The sequence below is a fragment of the Lissotriton helveticus genome, chromosome 9 (genome assembly GCF_964261635.1).
Source record: "Lissotriton helveticus chromosome 9, aLisHel1.1, whole genome shotgun sequence".
Taxonomy (NCBI): domain Eukaryota; kingdom Metazoa; phylum Chordata; class Amphibia; order Caudata; family Salamandridae; genus Lissotriton; species Lissotriton helveticus.
The window spans coordinates 223,011,699-223,033,650 of record NC_136070.1 but is presented as its reverse complement, the minus strand read 5'-3'; the positions used below and the strand labels follow the sequence as shown (position 1 = coordinate 223,033,650).

The window sequence follows — 21,952 nt, the reverse complement described above, 5'->3', positions numbered from 1 at the left end:
GTTGTCTCATGAATTTGTGCACAGACCACAGGCAGACATTGCACGGATCCGTGGCCAGCATTTGCTGTCACTGCAAAGTTTGAAGCTTGTATTTTTTGGAGTGACAAGTTCCCTAACACACTGCTTTGTTGCTGATGAATAAAATGTTGGTGAAAAGTTAAATATTTTGGACCAAGTCTCTGTACCCTAGTAGGAGTGTGTGAAAGAAGGAACTTGTAATCATTCTGGTGTGGTGTCTAAACTATAGTTGGAACTCAGCTGCTGCGGAAAACAATGATGCAACCTACTGGTGAGCAAAAGCAATTGCTATAAAAAAGGTTTAGGTCCAGTCTGTAAACTGGAGAAATTCATTAAGTGCGAAACCTATGGTTAGAATCCTCTAGCAGAATTATAGGTTTTATCAATCGCATTAGCTGTGCCCCGAAAATGACACAGCAGGGGCTGACGCAGTGTGTTTCTTCTACTGCAAATTATAAAGTGTGGTAATAGTATCTGTACTTGGTTTGCATGCATCATATTAACTTTCCTATGAGTACAAATTGAAGGAACAACACAGAGACATTTGGAAAATATATCACAGTATTTTAGTACATTTTGTAAAAGATACAAGGTGTACTTGTCAGATTCTGTTCTAACAAGCTTATCTTTTTTATTTAAGATAAGCTACCTTTAAATGTAGGATTGTCATGTTAACAGTAACTAAAGAGGGTTGGGAAAACAGTACAGAAAACAAAGAAAATGGAGGGTACAATATGGAGTACTGATAAGATGAGGATCTCAGGGTGCCTTAGAGGGCAAATTGATCTCATACACCCAGCATTGCTACCTTTCACACAGGTGCTTAACTATGTTACTTTCTGATAATTACTCAGTGTGTTAAAATAATCTAGAACCTCAACAGTATTGCCTTAAAGAAAGAGAGATACTTGTGTAGTGATTATTTATTTCATATGAATTATAACACGTAAAAAAATTATTTGCTGACAGTTTTTCATTATGCCCCCAAGGCAGTCTAAATGTAAGCACACTGCTTTCAAGAGACAGGTCTGCATTTTAAGAAATAAATTCATTTATTTTTGTACCATACTGCTTTTTTTCTGGAAATTGAGTACCGTACAGGACTTGCAGTTGAATAACTCACTGAAAAACTATGTAAGACCTGGCACTATGGTTGCGGTGAATTGAACAGTAATTGTAACTTGTTAAGACAACAGATGTACTTTAGTACTTACATCAAATACAGAAATTACATTCAGCACATGGACATTTTTTCTTTTGACAGGATGGACAGTATAGTTAATTTTTGTCTTCAGACATTTTGACCACCATGCTTCAATTCAGTCTAAATTAACTTGACAATGTTAAGCATATGATTATAGAGCTCAGCAATTTAGCAACTTACACCAACAAGCAGCTAAACAACCTAATACTGCACAATCATGAAAGGATCTAATTCATAAATATTTCTTTCCAACATGTACACCCAGTTCTTCAAATACAGTTTCCATTGATTATTTCCAATGTATTTATAAAAGGGAAGGCTGCATTAAGAAATGTTTGAACATGATTCTGTCATAACATAAGATTTGTCTTTCTCTCAAAAGTACCTAGTTGACATCCAACAGAACACAAGTGGTCAGGTATATCTGTATCCTTAAGAGTGCAAATGAGCAGGTCTGACTCTCCTTTTAGGAGAAGTGGTGGACTGATTCCATGTTGTTCTTCCAAGGAGCATGTGCAAATAGATCTTAGTCTGTCATACTGATCTGGTATACATGTTGTGCCGGTATAAGACAAATGATGCGTTCCATGTTGATAACAAAAAGCAGGCATTTTCATCAGTTTTATGTACAAAGAAAGTGCAGGCACTGTGAAAAAGCAACTTTTGGAAGTGCTCCATTTGTCATCCTGTAAACAGTTTTTAGTTAATCACATCTGCTTTAGTTAGATATTTTTTCATATAAATATATTTATATATAAATATATACAGATATTTTACAGGTTCTTAAATTACACTTAGGTAGATCGCTCTAAAAATTCTTCTAAAGTATTTTTGATGTGCAGTGGTTGGGAGGCAGCCTGGTTCAAAAGACTTTCACCCATTTCTGCAAAAAGTACTTTTGACAATTTAGCTGTGGCTGTCCGCATATTTCCTCCAGCTCCAGGAAGAGAGCCACTGTTTGTAAGATTTCCTAAGAGATGCCAAAGAACAACTAAAACTTTTTGCTCTACAGCATGAGGTTTCCTGGGGTACAAATCCATCACAATATCTGTAATGAGGGAAACATATTCAGCATTAGAACACTTTAAAACTAGACATAATTGGTAGTTAAATGAAGATGAATAACAGATTACTAAATTAAAATCAGATGAGGGCCAGTTCAATACCCTTGTGAGTTGGTCTAGAAACTTCCATTTAGGTCTATATGCCTTTCCCCATACTAAAATCCAAATTTTAAACCAGAATCCCACTCAATATTTTAAATTCTCCATGTAATCCTTGTTGAAAAAATCTGGGTGTGTCAGAAATTAGCGTATATTTCCAAAATCGTATTCCTTTGTAATCATTAAAGCAGCACCATGCTGCATACTTTTAGATGAACTAAAGTTGACAAAATGTATGAATCAGTTATAAAGAAAATGTTTATTCTTGCACATTTTTATGTGAGCACAGCATTTCTTCTTAAATCATAATTATATATTGTATAATCAAATGTTTCAGCTAACTGTTCAATCCAACACTCACTTGAAAGAATTCAAAGCATTTCAGTGAACATTATACTTTTGAGGCATCAATATATTATAATTAGATTAAATGTAATTAACAATTGATTATGTAAGATATCGATGATTTATTCTTGATATTGTTCGGTATCAAAATGCTTTGAATAAGGAATATCGATGAACTGAATAATTTGCACTCAAGAAGCGGCAATGAGTAATGAAAACAAACAATTAAGAAAAACGTATACAACTAGACAACGTATTGTAATAACGCGTGTATTATTCGAGTTTTCACACCATTTGCCACTAAAAAGTAATTTACAATACAGCCGGATAGTTTGTTTAAAATAAATTATTTCAAAAGACACACATTTTGAAGAACATATTTTTCACATGAAAAATCAATTCAAGCAAAGAGAATATATGAATGAAGTGTTACAGAAAAGTGTGCAAATAATAAACATATGAAAAGACAACTTTTACTGCACTACAAAGCGAAAACACTAAATTCTGGATTAACATTTGTGACTGAGAGCTCTAAACAAAGTAACCAAATTAAAGGGATTATATAGTGAAAAATTGGTTGCTCATGGGACAGGACAAATAATTTAAAATTATTTTTACTGGGTCTACATTATATAGGCATGATACAAAGTTAAGTAAAATTATGAGGCAGGGAACAACACCCAAATATTATACTTCAGAATGAACAATCTCTCACTGAAAGACATTTTAAAGAGAATGGGCATAACGACAACCAAATGAAAATTTCAGGTAGTACTGGAAGTTGAGCATATGACCAGAGGGGAAACTGCGTATTGAGGTTTGCACAGTGTAACATGGATTAGACTGAGAACCTGAACACATTGATTTTATGTGGAGTAAATGAAAGGTTCTACTGCGTTTTCTGTGAACATGGAAACAGACAAAGACTGTATGATCTTGTACAGAAAACTATGGCAAAAGAAATATGCCTGTTGCTCACATGGTTATCAGGTGTTATGATGGAGTGGACAGACAAGATGAGCTTTTCGGTCATACAAAAGTGCACTATTGAGAGAATTCATGTGGGTCAGATGGCATACCCGAATGCACTCTGGACAAAAGGGTTGGAAAAAATGTACTGAAAGAATACGTTACTTACCTTCAGTAAACCACTTACTGGTAGACACTATCTAGCTGCAGATTTCTCACCTTTTGAATATTCCCCAGATGGCAGACTGGATAGGGAAACTTTTGGATACAGATATGACGAATGATGTCCAGAGCCTACAAAGGCGCCACTTCAGTATGTTGACGTAGGATGCTTTCAAGGCTATCTGCGTCCCCAGACGCTGAGCCCCTTTAGCAAACTGGGTGTGATCAGTGTGTAGATTCCTAGATCAATCACAGAAAAGGGAGGATGGGAGGGTTTGTGAGGAATCTGAGGCTACACAGAGTCTCTACCAGAAAGAACATTAACAAAGGTAAGAGCTTGTTCCTCTCGTAGAGACTTCTAGCTGCAGATTCCTCACCTTTTGAATAGCTACTAAAGCAGTACTTATTCGGCGAGGGTTCTGAGAATGAACTCAAACCAGAAAGTCCTGCAGGACCGTACTGGAAAAAAATGCCCCTCTCGGCAAACCCAACTATTGAGACAATAGTGCTACGTGAATGTATGGAGGGACACTCATGAAGTTGCCTGGCAAGTGTCCAGCACAGGGACTCCACATGCCAATGCAGTGGGGGTAACTTTGGCCCGGGTAGAATGAGCACGTATTCCTTCATGGAGATTGTATTTTGGCCAGTGTGTAGCAGGTCTTAATGCAATACATGTTCAGGTGGGAGATGGTCTCTTCTGCACAACAACCCGGTGTTCTTTGGTATTTCAATATGAAAGCTGAGAGCTCTCAGGGGTTCCGAATGGTGGACTCTCGACTCCTCCTTAGAGGGGTGAGGCAGGGCATAGCACACTGGCATGGTGGTCCGTTGTTGACGTGGAACTACTTTAGGTAAGAAAGATGCCTGTGTCCAGAAAACCAGTTTGTCTGTGAAGAAAGGGGTGTACTGCAGTTTAGCACAGAGACCTTGAAGCGGACTCGCACGCTGCGCTGATGGAGCTAAAGGAGCAGCTGTGAAGCTCAAGCTCAAAGGGAGTGTATATCAGAAATGTAAGGACCAGAACATAGCGCAGCTATGGGGAGCGAAGGAGCCACCCAGGGTGGACTCCTGGAAAAACGACATGAACTGGTGCATGTTAGAGAAAAAACTGTACGTGTCTCTCGTGGGTGTCCCAAAATATGGTCCTCCCTAGGGAACAAATGGAATAACTATCGCGGATGTATCTGTGCCCCCCCCGGAACCTGTTTCAGACGACCAACTCAAGCCATAGTCTTTGTTGTTACTCAGTGTAATTTGTATGCTTGTATTCTTTAATGACAACTTTTTGATGGTTAATATAAAAGAAAAAAAAAAAAAAGAAATGTAAGGACCAAGTTAGGGTCCCACTGTATCATGGCAAAGGGAGAGGAAGCAAACAAATATTGTGAATCTTTCAAGGAGCGCAGAAGTGATTGAGACATAAAGAATAAAGAATGAATATGGAAAAGGGGAACCGCAAATAAACACTAAAGGTATCCCTTTAACTGTGCCCTGAGCAAAGCTGGGCCATACTAGAGACAACACTTATAACAAAACATCAGATAACTTAACCTGTAGGAGGTCTAACTGCCAAGTACTGCACCAAATCATATATCTGTCCAAACAACAGATATACAGTTTTTGTAGAGGGACGCTTGGCTGCCAAGATGACATTAACCAACTCCAGAGGCTGTCCTTGCTTAATCTTTAAGCATGAAGGTGGGAGTTGCGAGAGCCCGGGTACAGAACAACAGCAGATTCTTCCGGAGGGGCAGCCTAATCGGAGGACAGCTGCAAAGCCCCTAGAGATCCAGATACTATCCTCTCTGGGCCAAATCTGGGGCCACTAGGATGACTTAGATCTGTTTGTTACCGACCTTCTTGACAACTCAGGGCAGGAGTGGTTTTGGCAGAAAGGCATACAGGTGTCCAGAGTTCCAATCGAGATAGAATGCATCTCCAAGTGAGAGACACATTGGAAACTCCAAAGTGCAGAAGTGCTGACACTGCATGTTATCCCTGGTGCAAACAGATCCAGGCAAGTTTCCCTCCATTCACGCAAGGGATCTTGCACCGGTTCTGGGTTTGACTTCCACTCATGATCTGCTAGGAGCTGACAGCTGAGCTTGTCCGCTCTGGCTTCCAACGATCCTGCCAAGTGGTTTCCCACCAAGGAATGCTCTTGCAGACGTGCAGGGCCTCTTGTCCGTCACCCCACCCCACCTGGTTGTTACAGTACCAAATGCCCAGGTGTTGTCCTTGAGCACCTATACCAACCTCCTTTTGATGGATGGAAGCAAGGCTTTTGGCGCCAAGCAGTGGCATCTCAGCTTCAGAAGGTTGATATGGAGCTGGGAATCCACTGAAGACCAGAGTCTTCTGGTTTCCATGTCTCTCAGATGAGTACTCGAACCCTGAAGCGATGCATCAATCACCCCCGTCAGCTCTGGATGAGGAAGCATGAGGGCTCTGCCTATGACCTAATCGAGATCCGGCAACCAAAACAGCAGAATGTTTGCCGTCTCATCCAAAATCTGAACGTGGTCGAAGAAGTTCCCTTAATGGTCGGCCCACTGAGAGTTCAGGTCTCATTGCTTAGTCCGAATATGTGACACGGCGTGCTTGCTCAGCAGGATGTAGGAGGCCAACAGTTACAGCAGCCTCAGATTGACCTCACTGCAATCCAGGACAGAAGCTGAAATATTGGGATCATAGCCTGAATGTTCCTGGGGAAGGGCACAAAAGAAATGTGTTACTTACCTGTAAATGCAGTTATCCAGTATTGGTGTCTTTCATAGATTCACATGCCTGAATCATTCCCCGTCGTCGAGACGGGAGTCTCCGGTACATAGAAAAGTAATGTCCTATAGACATACATAGAGAATAGTAGGCCTAAAGGCCTGACCTTAGTAACATATCCATGTCCTTTTGTAAAAAGGACCAAACTCTAGATAAGAGCCAATCAGCTATCACCTCCCTCTAGAACCTTCCTGGCAGGAGCCTCAGTCCCTCAGATTTTCGTACGCACTAAGCTAAGTAGGCGTGATACTGAGAGAATTAGATGAGTCCTTCCAGGGAAGGCGGGAGGGTTGCATGTGAATCTATGAAAGACACCAATACTGGATAACTGCAGTTACAGGTAAGTAACACATTTCTTATCCAGTATTATGGGTATCTTTCATAGATTCACATGCCTGAATCAGAGTAGCAAGCAATGCAGAGTTCACATTTCTGATGGAACAGCAAATACAAGTCCTTAGATAATACACATCATGTGAGCATGAACCATCATTAGACATCCACAATAAGTATTAGTAAAGAAATGTGCATATCAGAGTAGGATGGAGGGACGGAGGAAGGCTCACCTTACTGAAATAGATGGCGTAACGCTGTTTGTCCCACTGCTGCATCATTCATCAGCTCCGTATCCAGGCAGTAGTGCCTAGTGAAGGTATGCGGCGACTTCCATGTTGCCGCCCTGCAAATGTCAATGACTGGCGCCCCTGCAAAGAGAGCCATAGAAGTGGACATAGCTCTCGTGGAGTGCGCTCTCACTTTGGAATGCAATGGCTGTCCAGCTTGGTCATGCCAGAAAGCAATGGCTGCAGAAATCCATCTGGAGATGCTCTGCTTGGTAAGTGGTAGACCTTTCCTAGGTCTGCTGTAAGCTACGAATAGCTGGTTAGATTTCCTGAATGTTTTTGTTTTTTCAATGTAAAACGTCAAGCATCGTTTGAGATCCAAAGAATGCAGCGATCTCTCAGCTGCCGTGCTTGGGTTTGGAAAGAAGGAACGCAGAACCACAGGTTCATTTAGGTGGAAGTCCGACAGGACTTTTGGGATAAACCTAGGATTGGTTCTCAGGATTACTCTGTCGTTTATAAACTGTAGAAAAGGATCCTGGATTGAAAACGCCTGTAGCTCACTGACCCTCCTTGCAGATGTGAGCGCCAGGAGCAGTGCTGTTTTCCACGAGACATACTTTAGGTCAGCTCTGTGTACTGGTTCGAACGGATGCTTCATCAGCTGGTTAAGAACCACATTGAGATGCCAGGTAGGTGGCAACATCCATACTGGCGGGAAAGATCTGTATAATCCTTTTAGAAATTGCTTAATCAACCTGCTTGACCAGAGAGATTGACTCGTTGAAGTTCTTTTATAACGAGATATTGCTGCTAAGTGTACTTTAATGGAGGAGTGGGCTAGGCCCGACTGTGTCAGATGTAATAGACAAGGTAAGATTTGCTCCGGGGAGGAGGAGAAAGGCTGAATGCCTTGATCTGCACACCAAACACAAAAGCGCTTCCATTTCAGGGAATACGTTTTGGTCATGCTATCCGCCCTTGCTCTGGCAAGAATGTCTCTACAGTCTTGTGGAATATTCAGATTGTGGAACTCTTGGAACTCAGGAGCCCGGCAGCTAACCTGAGAGACTTCAGATCCGGATGTTGAACTTGATTGTTGTTCATTGTGAGCAGAGATGGATACTGCCGCAGGTGGATCGGCGGCTCCAAGGATAGACGGTGGAGCTCTGTGAACCAATGTTGCCCCGGCCAAGTTGGGGCTATTAAAATTAGAGTACAAGGCTCCACCTAAATTTTCTGGAGGACTCTGGGAAGCATCGGGAATGGCGGAAAGGCGTACGCAAAGACGTTGCGCCATGCGATGGAAAAAGCATTCCCTAGAGACCCTGACTGGGGATCCCAACTTGCGAAGTGTGGGCATTTGGCGTTCATTCTCGTCGCAAATAGATCGATTTGCGGCGTGCCCCATCTGGAGAAGATCTGGTCGATAATTTGTTGATCTAGCTCCCACTCGTGTGACGATGTTTTCTGCCTGCCCAACGCGCCGGTGAGCACATTGTCCGTGTCTGGGACATATTCCGCCCTTTGAGTTACATTGTGGAGTATGAGTCAATTCCAGATTTTTTTGCGACTCGCGAGAGAGTCAGCGAGCGTGTCCCTCTCTGTTTGTTGAGGTAGTGCATAGTCGTGGTGTTGTCTGTCCGGACGAGCACCAGGGAATGTTTGATTCTTGGCAGGAAAACTTGAAGGGCCAGGAAGACTGCCCGCAGTTTGAGCAGATTGATATGTAGTTTCTTCTCCATAGGAGACCACTTCCCGCTTATCTGTAGCTCTTGCCGAAAAGCTCCCCAGCCTTCCAAGGAGGCGCCTGTTGTGACAACATGAGGAGCAGCCGGAAGCAGGAATGACAAGCCTTGAGACAGGTTTTGAGAAGACATCCACCATTGCAGGGCTCCGAGCATCTGAGGATTCACTTTTATGTGGTCGTCGAATGACCCTGTGCATTAGAGCCACTGCTTCGAGAGCGCCTCCTGTAGAGGTCTCATTCGTAGTCGACAGTGAGGAATCAGGAGGATACCAGATGACATCATCCCCAGGAGGGATTTGAAGAGGCGGACTGTCAAGACTTTCTTCGAGGCTACTATAGCAGCTAGTACAAGGAGCTTGTTCATCCTCTCTCTGGATGGGAAAGCTTTTGCTGACCGTGTGTCCAGGTTTGCACCTAGGAAACTGATGCACTGAGAAGGTTGTAGGACCGATTTTTCCTGATTGAGGGTGAGACCCAAGCAATCGAAAAGCTTTAAACAGGCGTTGGAAGACCTGGACGCGTCTTCTAAGGATGGAGCCTTTACCAGCCAGTCATTCAGATACGGAAAGACTTGGTGATGGCACTGTCTGAGATATGCCGCCACCGGGGTACGACATTTCGTGAATATGCGCGGTGCAGAACACGAAATTGCAAGTGTCTGCCTGCTACTGCAAATCGCAAGTACCTTTTTGTGATTCCTGTGAATTGGGATATGGAAGTAAGCGTCCTGTAGGTCTAGGGACGCCCTAAAATCCTGCTCTTACAGTAGTTGCAAGACCTCCTGGATCGTTACCATGGGAAACGACTGCTTCTTAGGAATTTGTTGAGGGCCCTGAGGTCCAAGATTGGTTTTCACTTCTTGTCTTTTTTTTTTGGTTCAAAAAGAAGTGGGAATGAAACCCTTTTCCCTTCTGAGATGGAGGTACTCTCTCTATTGCTCCTTTTTGCAGCATAATCGAGATCTCTCGTAGAAGCAGCCGTAGATTTTTGTTATTTCCGCTGTCCTTTACTTTGAAAGGACGTCTTCCCAAAAGAGGATTGTTTGTTTTGCTGTTGTTGGTGCTGTTGGTATTGCGGTCTACTCTGGCCTGAAGAGCAGGAAGACTTGTATTGATAATTCCCTCTGTAGGAAGACTGTCCTCTTCCTCTATTTCTACTAAAGGACTGGTTCTTATACTGAAGAGTGCCCAAAGCTCTCGCAGTGTCTGCTTCGTCAATTTTTTGTGCCAAATAGTAACTGGCTATCATATGGCATGTCGAAAATCTTTGTTTGCACCTCAGGACGGAAAGAGGTTGCCTTTAGCCATCCTTGGAGCCGCAAGACTGCTGCTCCAGCCAACTGGCGGAACCCTGTCGTAGCGATATCCATCGCGCAGTCTATAGTTTCTGACGCCGATGCTTCACCATCTAGCAGAATCCTCTTTACTTCCTCTTTGGATGAATCTGGCAATTCCGACAGGTATGGGGCTATGTGTGCCCACAATTGCCTATTATAGCGTCCCAAGAGCGCTAGGGCGTTCGCGGCCTTTACCGTCATTGCCGACATTGAGGAAAACCTGTTCCCAATGTTGTCCACTCTTCTTCCCTCCTTATCAGGAGGAAGCGACAAAGAGGCCGAAAGATTCCTGGAGGTCTTCTGGGCCGCCTGTGTCACCACGGAGTCCAGCTTAGGATTCCTGTAAAACACGCCGGTGCTGTATCTGGCGCCCTATACTTCTTATCCATCTGAGGGATCACTGGTGATACAGAGGTGGGGTTCTGCATGACCTTTACCCCTTCTGACTATAGGTAATCGATAATCGGTATTGACCTTACTGCCTTCTTGAGAGGTTCTTTGAAGTCATACAAGAAGCAGACCTGTTCTTGAGAGACCATTGAGATCTTAAAACATTGAGCAGCCCTCTCTACCACATTATAAGAGATTCCAGAATTGTCGAAATTTCCCTCGTCGACGAGATCGCCGTCATAGACTATGCCGTCGTAGACGAGCAGTCATAGACGAGGCCGTCGTAGGCGACGCCATAGACGATCCGTCGTAGACGAGGCCGTCGTCGACACCGCCGTCGTAGACGAGCCATCGTAGATGAGGCCATCATAGACGAGGCCATCGTAGCCGAGGCCATGGTAGACGAGGCCATCGTAGACGAGGCCATCGTCGACTAGGCCATCGTCGACGCCGTAGACAGGCCGTCGTAGACGAGCAGTCATAGAGGAGGCCGTCGATGACGATGACAGCGTAGACGACCCATCGAAGATGAGCCCTCGTAGATGAGGCCATCGTAGACGAGGCCATCGTCGACGCCGTAGACAGGCCGTCGTAGACGAGCAGTCATAGACGAGGCCGTCGTCGTCGACGCAGTCGTAGACGAGCCATCGTAGACAAGCCATCGTAGACGAGGCCATCGTCGACGCCATAAATAGGCCGTCGTAGACGAGCAGTCATAGACGAGGCTGTCGTCCACGACAACGTCATCGTCGACGACCGTCGTAGACGAGCCATCGTAGACGAGCCATCGTAGACGAGCCATTGTAGATGAGACATTGTAGATGAGCCATCGTAGACGAGCCATCGTAGACGAGCCATCGTAGACAAACCATCGTAGATGAGTCCATCATAGACGAGGCCATCGTAGACGAGGCCATTGTCGACGCCGTAAACAGGCCGTCGTAGACGAGCAGTCATAGACGAGGCCGTCTGCGTCGTCGACGAGCCGTCATAGACGAGCAGTCATAGACGAGGCCATCGTCAACGAGGCCGTCGTAGACGAGCCGTCGTAGATGAGCCGTCGTAGATGAGCCGTCGTAGACGAGCCATTGTAGATGAGCCATCGTAGACGAGGCCATCGTAGACGAGGCCATCGTAGATGAGGCCATCGTAGATGAGGCCATCGTAGATGAGGCCATCGTAGATGAGGCCATCGTAGACGAGGCCATCATAGACGAAGAGGCTGTAATAGGCAATGATGATGGTTTCTTCGTCGACGATCCTGTTGACTATGTTGGCTTCTTAGTCTTTACCTCAGGAGGTATAGAAGAAGCCTTCCTGAAGGGTCCTATGACCAGAGGAGGTGATTTTGACGGCTCCGAAGTCGTCTTTTTCACATGATTTTTCTCCAAAAGCAAGTCCTTTACTCTCATTTTCCACAGAGTGAGGAGATTTTGAAGAACTGCACCCAGAAGACCCATAAGTGGTCTTTTTGAGGGCCTTCTCAGGATGTTCCCCCGAGGAATGAGTTTGAGGAGATTTTCTTCTCTTTTGAGATCTCCTAGATGTTGAGGTCAACGCCTCATCACTTTTACTGGAGAAAATAAAAACCTCCTTTCTGGTCTTAGTGTTTGACACCATATTAAAAGTCGCCCTTCACGACTTCTCAAAAAACGTACTTGAGAAAGTGCGACATACCTTGCAGTCTTTCCTCACCAGACCTTTTTTAAAGAATGTATTTGAAGATAATCCATAGTAGAAAAGAACCCTTGACAACAAAGTTATTTAATGAAGTGAAAAAACACAGAATCTGAGCAGAGCTCAGAGGAGACTCCCTTAGCACAACGTGCGGTAGAAAATCTGAGGGACTGAGGCTCCTGCCAGGAAGGTTCTAGAGGGAGGTGATAGCTGATTGGCTCTTATCTAGAGTTTGGTCCTTTTTACAAAAGGACATGGATATGTTACTAAGGTGAGGCCTTTAGGCCTACTATTCTCTATGTATGTCTGTAGGACATTACTTTTCCATGTACCGGAGACTCCCGTCTCGACGACGGGGAATTATTCAGGCATGTGAATCTATGAAAGACACCCATAATACTGGATAACTGAACTGTATCCAAAATAGCCCAGTTGAAGGGGAGCTTCTGAGGAAAAGTGAAGTGTGACTTCGGCATGTTGACAGTGAACCCCAGTCTGGAGGTGGTTAATGACAGCCTGGGGTATGTCAGCCTTCAACAGCCAATTGATGAAGTGGGTGAAGACTGGCAATTCTGACCTCCGAAGCTGCACTGCCACAACCGCCATCACTATCGTGAACACCCAAGGGACAGTGGTGAAATCATAGGGGAGCACAGGAAATTGAAAATGCCCCGTTCGACCACCAAATTCAGGTAGCGCTGATGGGCCCACAGGATAGACATCTGGAAATAGGCATCCGGCAGGTCCAACACCACCATCCAGTCTCCAGGTTTAAGGGCAGACAAGACCTGGGTGGGTGTGAGACTTTTGAATCTCTCTTTCCAGAAGAAGGCGCTGGGAAGGTGCAGGTCAAAAATAAGCTGACGACTTCCATCCTTCTAAGGCACCACTAAGTAGCAGGAATAAAAACCACATTCTACTCCTGGCATGGGCACCCTCTTGATAGTTCCCTTGGCCAAAAGGGCTAGTACTTCCTGCCACAAACTAGAGAGATGGTGCTCCATCAGTCACTAGTGGGACGTTGCAAGGTGCAGCAGCAAAATAATGAAAGGTTGGGCATATCCCTGCCGAACAATTTGCAGGACCCACCTGTCTGAACTGTGCTGAGCTAAGGGCACACTAAGGAGGTATGGCAGGGGGGCCTGCAGGAAGGGTAGTGGACGGACCTTGACAGGGGAGCAGTGAGCACCTCAGCCTCGAAACTGCTAGGTACCTAGTGGAGGTTGGATTGGCTGGCACCCCTGCTGGAGCAGCAATATGAGCAGTAGGGATGATGGGGCTGGGGAGATGGTGCAGATAAGCCCAGGGAACGCGCACTGGCCCTGCTCTCCTTGAACAGCTCGAAACAGGAGTATGCCTTGTCTCCAAACAGTTGATTCTCATAGAATGAAATGTCTAGGGACGACTGGAGATCGCCTGAAAAAAACAGTAGACTGCAGCCACGCATGGTGGGGAATGGTGACTTTGGTGCCAATACTCTGCCTGTTGGGATCAGCGGTGTTCAAGCCACAACGAATTGTCTTGGCCGTGTCATGACCATGCTGATTAGCATGGGGCAAAGATAGGTCAGAGATCTTTGGGAATACATGGGAGGACTGGAGCCATCGAATCCCAAAGAGCATGGGAACAGTGTCCCAGCAAGATTTTAAAGAGCAAGTGCCAAGCTGGTAGATGAGAAGACTATATTTTTGAACGTCGCCGCCCATGGTGACTCCCTAACGGGGTGGAATAGTTGTGAACGTGTTGCGGTAAGTCTTGTTTACAGATACCTGCACCATTTAGTTTTCGGGGGAGGGGTACTGAAATAAAAATGCAGTGTTACCTAGGCAAGGGAGGTGGCGTTGTGCAATCTGGCAATTGATCAAGGGGCTAAAGCAAGGTTTGGCCTATGCCCCAACAAAGTACCGTATAAGGGCCTTGGGATGTTTGCAGGACAGGACTTCTTTAAGCACATTGGTCTTGAACTCCAAGGTAGGGAGCTGGAGGTCAAGGACTTCGGCCGCCTTACGCATTACCATGGCATAAGAAGCACTCTCTTCAGTGGCAGGCCCAAGGGGTGAGAGGAGCCCTAACTCATGTATTGAGGTTACTCGCCACTTGTAATTGATCATACGATTTGTCTTCGTGGTATAGTTGGCCAACCTCATAATTCGTGGGGTACTCTGTTTCCGCATCCATGCCAAACAGGGAATGCAGAGTATGTGTTCTCCCTTGAGAAGGGTCGGGTAGAAGAAGTGCTGCCTCATCAGTGGCCAGGCGCGGCTTCAGTCGAACCAGCATTGACTTGGAGTCAAATAGTACAATCGATACCTCGTCTTCTAGTCTTGGTATCTGGTTCGAAGTTCCGGGAACCAGCATGGACCTTGTTGCCATAGGTGGAGTAAGAACACTGGAGCTGGTGGCAGTCCAGTGGTGGGCTCAGTGGAACAACCGGAGCAGATGCCAAACTCGCTGGTGGTATTTCACATAGAGGGCCTCTCAGCTCCATGGGCCCAAAGGCTTGCCAGAGGGAGTTTTCTAGGAACCGAAGAGTTGAAGCGTGGCCTGATGGAGCTCTTCGATCTGTTTTGGAGTGTCAAAAAGCACCAGAAAATTGAGCTGCGCCAAAAAGAGTTGTGTAGTAGATTCCAAAATCAACAGACTTCGTGAGTGAGAAGTCGAGAAGTATGGCCCCATCCACGCGCCGTCTCAGGAGAATAATAGTGGCGGGGAAGGGCCAAGTCCCACTTAGATTTCTGTTTTTAGGTCGAAGCGTACCAGACAGTGCAGAACTCACATTTTCTGGCTTTCGATTTGCTAGCTTTATTTGGTTTAGTCTGTCCAGGCTGAGATCGGCCCTCCCAAGGAGCAACGTATTCTTCTGAAAGTGCTACTTTCTGTAAATCTTGCTCTTATCTTGTTACATTTGCTGTGCATTCAAAGACAGAAGTCAAATGTCAGGCTCTGCCTTCTGAGGGGGCTTGACATTTTATTTTATTTCTCTGACTTTAAAGTGAGAGGATTTATGTGACAAAATTGCTGGATACTGGGTGTAAGAAAGAGTTTTTCTTCTACTACATAACATTTAAATGAACTGTGCATGTATTTCAAAACATATGAGAATTAGCAAAGCAAAAATGAAGCAAATTTTTTGTAAATTCTTAAGTGTAGTGGAAACAAATACTTTAATATGATTAAAACAAATCAGTCCACTACGTAATGCCATTTCCACGACTTATCATGTGTACGCTGTATGGTTTTATTAGTAAAACTGTATGTCTGCGCAAATGTGATGGTCATGGTCATTTCAATTGAAAATGTGTTGTCTGTAATGACTGTGTGCTACCACACCATCTATATTCCACACCACTGCACTCTACTCTGCACCACTTCACTTTACACTGCTCCATGCCACTACACTCTACCCGCTCTATTCTACTCTGCACCACTCTACTCTATGCCAATGCACTCTACACCACTACACTCTTCGCTACTGAACTTTACACTACACAAGTCTAGGCCACTCCAATCTACTTTGCACAGCTCTACTCTGCAACACTGCACTCTATGCCAATGCACTCTACGCCCTGTACTTTACTCAGTAACACTCACTTCTATGACCCTGTACTCCACACTGATCCAATGTACACCAGTCTTATCTACTCTGCACCACTGCACTCGATGCTACTGCAATCTACGCCACTGCACTCTACTCTGAAACAATCCACTCTATGCCACTGCACTCTACGGCACTGCACTGTACTCTGCACACAGTACTGCACTGCACTCTACACCACTCTGCAACAATGCACTCTTGGCCACTGGACTCTACGTCACTCTACTCTGCATCACTCCACTCTAAACCACTGTACTCTATGCCACTCCATATTGCACCACCGCACTCTACTATGAACCACTCTAAGCTACACCACTGCATTCTGAGATGCAGCATTGTATGCTGCTGAATTCTATGCTGCTGAATTCTATGCTGCTGCACTCTGCATCACTATACTCTACTCTACATCGCACTACTCAACACTACTATACGTCAATGAGCTTTACTCTACAACACTGCATTCTACTCCACCGACCTCTATGCCACTCTACTCTGCACTACTGCATTCTACTTTACACTACTCTACATCACTCCACTCTATGCCACTGCATCCTACTCTACACCACTGCATTCTATGGCACTATATTCTATTCTATATATTCTGCACCATTCTACATCAATGTACTCTAATTTATGCCATTGCATTCTATGATGCTGCATTGTACACCGCTGAATTCTAAGCGCTGAACTCTATCACTATACTCTGCAACACTCTACACCGGTCTACTCTATGCCACTCCATGCGATTTCACTCTATGCAACTCCACTCTACGCCATTCCACTCTACAACACTCCACGCCATTCACATCTACTCCATTAACAGCAGGTCCGCTGGTGTACAACATGAATAAAACACATTGGCAAAGCCAAAAGGTCTTCTTACAAAGGCGAGACTGATTGGCTTTGCCAATGCTCGTTTCTTTCACTTACCCAACAACTTTGATCAAGATAAAGACTGATCCCTGGAACCACTCCTGTGACTTCGGGATCTGGAAAGGTTCCGGGATCGTACTTTTAACTTGAAGCAGTGCCATCATGAAATCTTCCAATGTTTGGCGATGTAGAGTTTTGCCTCGTGGTCTCATATGGCCTTCGGGTTTATCAATGAACAATCAATAAAGGCCTTAGGAGTCATGACTTGACCCCAGGCGCCACAGGTAAAGCTGATGAGGGTCTGTCACAGACATTTGCTTGCAACAGTCCCTACAAGGTTTAAACCTGTTATTTTGGAAGGTGACATTTCCCTTGCATAGTGTTTAACACATTTTTTAAGGTAAAAGGGGTCTCAAATAGATACACGATAGCTCCAGATCTGCCTCTTGTGGGTGGAAAGAATGGAACAGACGTCAGTGTGCTGGAGAGGTGCCTATATAGGCTCCACACATAATATTCAGAAAGGCATGAGTCTGGAGCTGAAGGTGCCACCTACAGGAGCACAGAGGTACTGCTGAAAAGTTTGTGTATCCAGTCGAAAGCCGGAATATTCAAAAGGTGAAGAATCTGAGGTTAGAAGTCTCTATTAGAAGTTCTATTTTCCAGGGTGTTCATCTGTATTGATTGCTGAAAAAGGTGATCTGATTGATACAGGAGCCTTGATTATACTATCAATAAATATGAATTAAGAAGAAATACTTGACAAAGTTTCTACAAAACACATTCCACAGAAATATTCATGTTTTACATGTGTTAAAAACTATACTGACTTCTAGTTTGTCCAGTTACATATTAGATTCTTTCAGTCTCCTAGTAGTCCATTCTAAAGGCACATAAAAAGGTCATTATTTCATATTTCAACATCTTCATAATGTAGAGAACATCCAGCTTAACATATACTGCATAGACAACAGGTCAAGTACTTCCAATTTCTTCAATATATACACAGTGCTGCATTTTCTAAAGAAAGAGGAAGTACTTAGCATGTATAGTACAGTACTGTAAACATTGAAGAAATTTGATGCGCTTCACATGAATAAGTTATAATATGAAAGGAGTAGTTTCTTACCTGTAACTCCAGTTCTCTAGTCGTGGTATCTCTGTTATAGTCATAATCTGTGAATAGTCCCGCCCATGTGCGGGGACCCCGGAGCAATCAAAATATTCTCTTAAGTCGTCTTCTTCTGCAGTCCTGCATAGACACTTAAGAGAAAATAAAAGACAAATAATGCAGCCTGGCATTAACAAGGCTACATTGGCCAGCACCAGCATCCAGAAGTGAAAAGGATAGCCAAATAATATCATTACATTTTACAGAGTTTCACCACACATATAGAAACTCCCCTTCACAAAAATCCTTTGCATGATAGAGAGGAAGGGTTGGACAGACAAGCCTCATAGACTGCCATTATGTGTCTGGAAAAGGGATACGTGGCTTTTAAGGAACCCTCCAGAGACCCTTGGTATCCCATGATGCACAGCCAAAGGCAAGTTACTTTCAGTTCTTTTTGAAGGTCTCTTAAAGCCAGGCCTGTAGCATGCAGGAAAAAAAATGTTTACTTCCACCAGGGAGGAGGGTGGGTCGCTTATGACTATAACAGAGATACCCCTACTACGAAACTGGAGTTACAAGTAAGAAACTACTCCTTCTGTAGTAGGGGATCTCTGTGTATATTCATAATCTGTGAATAGAATGGCAAGCCCATCCCAAAACCAAATCCAGCGGTGGAAGAAAACTAAGACAAAAAATCCTTACTGAGCAAATAAATTCCTCAGCGAAGCCTGCCCAACTTGCGCATCTGTCCTGGCATCAGAATCCAGACAGTAATGCTTCGCAAATGTGTGGACAGACTTCCACGTAGCCGCCCTACAGATGTCTGCAATGGGAACATTACGTAGCAAAGCCGTAGTAGCCACTTTGCCTCTAGTTGAATGAGCCTTAGGCTTACCCCCTAGAGCCTTGTTAGCCTTCTGGTAGCATAGTTGTATACAGGACACAATCCCCCTAGATATGGACTGTTTGGAGGTAGCAAGGCCAGTCCTGACTGAACCGTAATTCACAAACAACTGATCTGACCTACGAATGTCCGTGGCCTTATCTAGGTAAAATTTCAACACCCGCCTCACATCCAGTGAATGAAGGGACCTCTCCGCCAGAGAGGAGGGATGTTGGAAAAAATGTCGGTACTGTGATTGTCTGGTTGACATGGAAATCACATATCACCTTTGGGAGAAATTTAGGGTGAGTCCTCATGACAACCTTGGAAGCATGAAATATGTATAGGGCTCTTGACAACACAAAGCCTGAGACTCACTCACCCTGCGCGCTGATGTAATAGCCACCAGGAAAGCCGCCTTCCAGGACAAATGCTGTAGAGAAGGCTTATGAATAGGCTCAAAAGGCTCCTTCATCAACCTGGACAGCACCACATTCATCTCCCATGAAGGAGAAGGACGCCTAATGGGGGGAAACACCTTCTTCAAACCCTCCAAAAAATCTTTAATTACAGGTATCTGGAAAAAGGATGTTTGTGAAGGGCATTTCCTATATGCAGTTAATGCTGCGAGGTAAACCTTAATAGAATGGAAATTAAGGCCAGATTGAGCTAAATGCTAGAGGTATGGAAGGATGACATCTTCCTTGCAGGAGGTAGAATCAGCGTTCTTGGATGTACACCAAATGCAGAACCTCTTCCACTTGTAGGCATAGGAAGTCCTGGTGGATGGCCTTTTAGCCTCCTTAAGTATTTCCATACAGTTGTCAGGCAAGTTCAAGCGTCCATATTGTACTATCTCAGGAGCCATGCCGCCAAACTCAACGATGAGAGGTTGGGGTGCACCATATGCCCCCCGAACTTCGTTAGAAGGTCCGGCCGACATGGAAGCCACAAATGGGGTTGGAGAGACCGGTGGAGTAGGTCTGTGAACCACCACTGTCGAGGCCACTCCGGAGCAATGAGGATCGTTCGCGCTCTGGATTGAGACAGCTTGATAAGCACTGCCGGAATCAGGGTAATGGGTGGAAAAGCGTACAGAAAGCTGTTCGACCAGCTGATCCATAGCGCATTCCCCAGAGTCCCCGGTTGGTAAAACCTGGAGGCGAAGTCTCGGCATTTGCTGTTTTCGGCGGTGGCGAACAGATCTACGTCTTTCGAAGATGTTTCCTAGGATCTCGTCGTTTAGAACCCACTTGTAGTTCTCCTGAACGAGGCTGCTGAGTGCGTCTGCCTGAGCATTCTCACACCTGGTAGATGAGTAGCGGTTATCGTCAGTCCTCTGGCTAGCAGCCAGTGCCAGATCGCCTGCGCTTCCTGAGACAGTGAACGTGATCTCGAGGATCCCTGCCTGTTGAGGTAATACATCGTGATTGTATTGTCAGTCTGTACAAGCAGGGAGTTGGTCTGGAAGGACAGATGAAAGGCCTTCAGTGCCAAGTGAACAGCTCTGAGTTCCAGAAAATTGATATGGTACGAGGACTCCACATGGGACCACGTTCCTTGGATCTGCAGATGGTCCGAATGCACTCCCCAGCCCTGGAGAGAAGCATTCGTCACAATGGTCTGTATTGGAATGTCCTTGGGGAATGGAACACCCTTGAGGAGATTCTCTGTTGAACACCACCACTTCAGCGACTGCTGAGCATTGCGGGACATTGTGATCTTGTCCTCCCAGCTCCCTCGTTTCTGGTCCCACTGATCCTCCAGACATTCCTGCAGCGGTCTCATGTGGAGGCGTGCATGTGTTGTAAGGAAGATGCAATAAGCCATCGACCCCAGGAGAGACGACACTGTCCTCACCATCGTTGATGAAACGGACATGAGAGTCTGAGCCTTCCGAAGGATCGATAAGCGTCACTCCTCCAAAGGACACACGCTTGCTCTGAGAGTATTGATGGAGGTTCCCAAGTACTGCAGACACTGAACAGGAGTCGGAACAGACTTGGACATGTTGATTTGTAGACCCAGTTGGCTCAACAGAACAGCCGTCCTGCTGAAATGAAATTGTGCTTCCTGGAAGGTGAAGGCTTTGATCAGCCAGTCGTCCATGTACGGGCAGACAAACATCTTATTCTTTCTCAGGTGTGCCGCCACCACTGCCATGCATTTAGAAAAAGTCCTGGGTGCAGACTTCAGACCAAACGGAAGTACGGTGTACTGATAGTGGTTGGTGCTGACTAGGAAGCATAGGAACTTCTGATGTTTCTGTGCAATGGGTACATGGAAGTACGCGTCCTGCAGATCTATTGCGCAAAGCCAGTCTCCTCGATGCAGCTGGGGATAAGTCTGTTGCAAGGACAACATGTGAAACTTCTCCCTGCGGATCCACTTGCTTGCTTGTCGCAAATCCAGAATGGGTCTGAACTCGTTCTTGTCCTTTTTGCGCACCAGAAAGAACCTGGAGTATAGACCCTTTCCCCTTTGAGACAGAGGGACGTCTTCTATTGCCCTTTTTCTTAATAGGGTATCAGCCTCCGCTGGGAGCTCGCGTAGCTCGTATTGTGAGCGAACCGGTGTAATAACTGGAGGAGGGCTGACAAAACGAAGACTGTATCCATTGCAAACAATATTCAGCACCCACTTGTCCTGAGTGATTTTTCTCCACTCTGCCGGGTAATTCTGAATGCTTCCCCCCACCGGAGTGGGTAACAGATGAGGGGTAAGTAATCCCTCAGGGCTTCGACCCAGCCGAGCCCTTATTCCCCGATGAGGCCTGCTGACCGCCTCTAACCCTCTGACGCTTCTGGAAGGGCTGCCTCTGATATTGTTGTTGCTGCTGCTGCTGTTGGCCAGCTTGGCGACCCTGCCTTCGCTGGAATCGTAGGGAGGAATAGCGCCTCTGGAAGGGGCAGAAAGACTTCCGCTGGTCCTTTGGTTTCTCCAAACCTACCGCCTTGAGCGTCTCAACTTCTGCCTTCATGCGGGCCATCTCCTCATCCGCATGAGTCCCGAAGAGGGTAGTGCCCGAAAAGTGCAAGTTGGCAATACGCTGCTGCGCCTCCGGCTTAAGAGAGGTAAGGCGCAACCAGGAGTGGCGTCTCAAGTTTACTCCATGGCAGTACCCGTGAG

At 45.4% G+C, this 21,952-nt stretch overlaps 1 protein-coding gene across 1 annotated transcript in view; it reads right to left on the bottom strand.

Moving 5' to 3' along the window:
* Positions 1 to 567: 567 nt before the first annotated feature.
* Positions 568 to 21,952, bottom strand: part of TOGARAM1 (TOG array regulator of axonemal microtubules 1) — a 778,500-nt gene continuing 757,115 nt past the window's right edge. The window contains exon 22 of the mRNA XM_078659754.1: positions 568 to 2,270. Coding sequence (XP_078515880.1) covers positions 2,017 to 2,270 — 254 coding nt within the window. The 3' untranslated portion in view covers positions 568 to 2,016. The remainder of the gene's footprint in view (positions 2,271 to 21,952) is intronic.